Source organism: Pteropus vampyrus, unplaced genomic scaffold (assembly GCF_000151845.1).
Source record: "Pteropus vampyrus isolate Shadow unplaced genomic scaffold, Pvam_2.0 Scaffold464, whole genome shotgun sequence".
In the NCBI taxonomy this organism is placed as follows: domain Eukaryota; kingdom Metazoa; phylum Chordata; class Mammalia; order Chiroptera; family Pteropodidae; genus Pteropus; species Pteropus vampyrus.
In genome coordinates, this window is record NW_011889245.1 from 177,780 (window position 1) to 179,573 (window position 1,794).

Below are 1,794 nucleotides of genomic sequence, written 5' to 3' on the forward strand. Positions count from 1 at the left end.
GAAACATCGGTCAAGACACAATTGTGTCCGTTACGTAAGACGTTTTAGGAAAAATGTTGGAATTCCTATAATAAGCATACCTGGTGCTCTGCTCTCTCTTTTTCACCGTGAACTTCAGACCCTGCTCATAACAGCTGCCCAGACCCCGGCACCCCGCCCTTCGGGATGCAGGACAGCTCGAGAGGCTACGAGGTACTGTTCTTACTTTACTGCGCTGTCCTGTGAGTGTGAAGTGTAACTGCTACTCGAACATGTGTGTCTGTTTCCGTGTGTCCGCTTCATGTCACATGGGCTCGAATCAAAGTCATTCGGGGAGGATTTCTGCGCGGTATTTTAACTATCAGAACTGAGGTAACTGTTATCTTAGTTCACGTGCTAGTAATTGCTGTATGAATTCCTGCCGGATGGCAGGCATAACTTTATATTTTTTGCCTGCCGAACTGACAATTCTCAAATTGGGGTGACTCGTCACAGAATAGTTGTACATAAAGAGACCCCATTTAGCGACCTGATGTGACGGGAAATAAATCCTGGAGACAAAAGCAGAAGAAGAAAATACGTCTGAGCCCCTTGGGCTGATCCCTTTGAGCTGCCTCTTCTCCTTGTGGCCTCGTAAAGCTGCGTGACCGCCAGCACACTCGGCATCACTTTGGAACAGTCGTTAGACTTTTTAAGTGAAAAGGACATCAACGCTTCAGAAAATATTGGAGGAATTGCTGAAAATGGAAGAAATGAATCTTGAGATAAAGTGTTGCAAGCATCTCGGGTGACCCAGTGAGCGCAGGGCTGTCTGATGGCTTCCTCCGGAGCCAGAGTCACATGCAGGTGCTGCTGACCAGTGGAGACTCGCCTGTCCCTTAGAATAAAGGTCCAGTCTTCAGCCACTTCTCCCGAGACCTGAAACGTTCCATCCGATTGGCTGTGACACGTTGGCTGCCCCTCGACAGCCCTCTCAGCGTGGGCAGGGGACGTCCCCACCGGTCCCCGGCGGGTTAAACCGAGCGCATTCTGTGTTAGGTCTCAGAACTGGCCCTGCGCCTCAGGGACAAGCCGCCGGCACGGGGACACGGTGCACAGGAACACCGCTGACTCGCTGTCAGATCCCAGCTCGGCTCGGCCCACCGGGCGTCAGACGCACTGTGCCCGGTCCTGGAACACCCCTGTGGTGTTCGGAGCGGTGGGCGGACGCACCCCTCCGGCCCCTGTGCCTCCGTACGGCGACACTCACGTGGATAATGGGTTGAGCCCCAAGCAAGATTTACTGATAATTTAATGACACAGGTGCCACCGTTCAGGAACTGGCCGTGGCCTTCTGGGGACCGCCCCGCGGGCCGTTCCCTCCGTCAGGACGGGCACGTGACACGCGTTAGTGCAGCAGCTGGAGCCATATTCGTGTTCTTCAGCACCGTTGGCTGAAATGTCACTCGGGCAGAGCAAGACACTTCCGTCCGGGGCACCCGCTGCCCCAGGATGTCAGTCACGTGTTTTAAGTGGCCGGCTCTGCCTCCTGCCAGCAGGTCCCAGAGGCTCCGGCTCAGTTTACAGTAAGCAATGACCAGTGGCCGGGCACATCCTGCCACAAACATTTTCCTTAGAACGCCACATTTCTTCCTGCCAGCGAGCGGTGAGGCCGCCCGGTTGTCCTTGTGCTGCTCGGCCATGTGCCCTGTGCGCCAGGAGGCCGGCCGGGCTCACGGACGCCCAGCCCGTCTGGCAGAGGTGTCCCTGGCCAGCGCCCACCCATCTTTGAATCTCAAATTAGTTATCATTTGAAGTTTAGATAAATTTGATTTT

General features: G+C 54.8%; 1 protein-coding gene across 1 annotated transcript in view; it reads left to right on the top strand.

Annotated features, from left to right (window-relative positions):
- LOC105306913 (CUB and sushi domain-containing protein 1-like) overlaps positions 1 to 1,794 on the top strand; it is a 185,200-nt gene that overhangs the window by 156,334 nt on the left and 27,072 nt on the right. Inside the window, exons 39-40 of the mRNA XM_023524454.1 lie at positions 119 to 221; positions 1,018 to 1,187. Coding sequence (XP_023380222.1) covers positions 119 to 221; positions 1,018 to 1,187 — 273 coding nt within the window. The remainder of the gene's footprint in view (positions 1 to 118; positions 222 to 1,017; positions 1,188 to 1,794) is intronic.